The 1,909-nt window shown below is 54.1% G+C and overlaps 1 protein-coding gene across 1 annotated transcript; it reads left to right on the top strand.

Annotated features, from left to right (window-relative positions):
• Positions 1–387: 387 nt before the first annotated feature.
• Positions 388–1,478, top strand: LOC119340391 (heavy metal-associated isoprenylated plant protein 28-like). Its single transcript, XM_037612303.1, has 3 exons — positions 388–498; positions 587–662; positions 787–1,478. Exons 1-3 carry the CDS (start codon positions 493–495, stop codon positions 1,215–1,217), a joined length of 513 nt encoding a protein of 170 aa, XP_037468200.1. The 5' UTR covers positions 388–492; the 3' UTR covers positions 1,218–1,478.
• Positions 1,479–1,909: the final 431 nt, after the last annotated feature.

The raw sequence follows: 1,909 nt of genomic DNA, 5'->3' as shown, positions 1-1,909 counted from the left end.
GGCGGCGCGCAAGGGACCCCTAGTCGCCTCCTTGATCGCCTCGAGGGATCCAACTTTCCGGGCGTGCGGTCGGCTTTTTTGTCGGTCAGCTAAATTAACTTGATGGATCGCTCTACAGCGTCCGCAAAACTGTCACGCAACTTCCAGGCCATTCACCGCTCAGCGTCGTCATGGCAGTCCGAGACGAAACGTTATGACGCGTTGCCACGTCGCTTTCATGATGCAGCACCGAAATGACATGTCAAATAATAAAACGTACACTGTCACTACATATATACGCACTACTGGTGCAACTTGCAGCTGGTAGTAGATATCTTCAGCTATCCACGAGCTGACTTGACCTCAAAAATAAATATCCAGGCCTTTGTCAATTGTCATCTCCTTCCGGCCCTTATATGCATCCCTACATTGTCCTAGCAGATCACTCAGAGTTAGAAAGGAGCTCGACTTTGTCAGACTCACATCGCCTAGCCTCTCCAAGAGCAATCAGCCATGACGGTAAGTTCTTGCACCTGTCTGCCTTTGTCCACGGCTAAATTGCCAAGGTGTACTGCTAAATCCTTGAGAAATCTTGTTTTGCGTGCAGATCGTGGAGATGCAGATGAACATCGACTGCGACGGCTGCGAAGACAACGTGAGGAAGGCCCTTCTCAGGCTTCAAGGTACGTACGTAGTACCACCAAAGGAATTTCTCATCGTGATTGTGGTACTATCAGACTAGCTTGACATACAGTACGCATGGAGAGAGACATGTCCTGATGATAAGTTTGTGGTCGTGTTGTGCAGGCGTGCACTACGTGGACGTGGACCGAGCGCGGGACAAGGTGACGGTGACCGGCACGGCGACCCAGAAGAAGGTGCTGCGCGCGGCGCGGCGCACGGGGAAGCTCGTCGTGCTGTGGCCGTCGGCGTACGACCCGGGCTACCACCACGCCTACGCTCACGCTCAGCCGGCCTACTACTCGTACCAGGCCAAGCCCGCCTCCGCCGCCCATGCGCACCGCTACTACAACAGCGTTCCGCACGGTAGGAGCGGCTACATGCCGGCGGCGCAGTACGGCAGCGCCAGCTCGTACAACTACCACGTCCATGGCTACTACGACTCGGACCTCCATGGGTACTACCACGAGCAGCAGGCGCTGTCCAACGCCGCCGTGCCTGCCGACGAGCGGAGCTACTTCAGCGACGACAACCCCAGCGCCTGCTCCATCATGTGAGTGCCGACCTGTGGCCTCTGCATCGTGTACATACGTCTCTTGTGTATAGTTCTCTGTGTCAAGGTGCTCTGTTAAGACATTGAAGCCTATGTTTGGAACAAGAAATTTATGCAAGTTATCCGGGTTTTTTTTAATATACGAAAGTTTTTCTCCGGAGAAAAAGGGTACAAATGGCAGACGCTCATATACACGCATGTACACTCTGTTGGGGAACGTAGTAATTTCAAAAAAAAATCCTATGCACACGCAAGATCATGGTGATGCATAGCAACGAGAGGGGAGAGTGTCGTCCACGTACCCTCGTAGACCGTAAGCGGAAGCGTTATGACAACGTCATTGATGTAGTTGTACGTCTTCACCATCGACCGATTCTAGTACCAAACGTACGGCACCTCCGCGATCTGCACACGTTCAGCTCGGTGACGTCTCACGAACTCACGATCCAGGAGAGCTTCGAGGGAGAGTTCCGTCAGCACGACGGCGTGATGACGGTGATGATGAAGCTACCGACGCAGGGCTTCGCCTAAGCACCGCAATGATATGACCGAGGTGGATTATGGTGGAGGGGGCACCGTACACGGCTAAAGATCAATGATCAACTTGCGTGTCTATGGGGTGCCCCCTTCCCCCGTATATAAAGGAGTGGAGGAGGGGGGAGGGCCGGCCCTCCTATGGCGCGCCCTGGAGGAGTC

This window comes from Triticum dicoccoides, chromosome 7B, assembly GCF_002162155.2.
Source record: "Triticum dicoccoides isolate Atlit2015 ecotype Zavitan chromosome 7B, WEW_v2.0, whole genome shotgun sequence".
In the NCBI taxonomy this organism is placed as follows: Eukaryota; Viridiplantae; Streptophyta; class Magnoliopsida; order Poales; family Poaceae; genus Triticum; species Triticum dicoccoides.
Note: the sequence above shows the minus strand (reverse complement) of the source record. Positions and strands in the feature narration are given on the sequence as shown.

What these genes read in the sequence shown, in the direction of transcription:
- LOC119340391 (XM_037612303.1), top strand. An exon ending in GGCCCTTCTCAGGCTTCAAG is followed by an intron (nt 663 to 786) that starts GTACGTACGTAG and finishes CGTGTTGTGCAG; the next exon opens with GCGTGCACTACGTGGACGTG.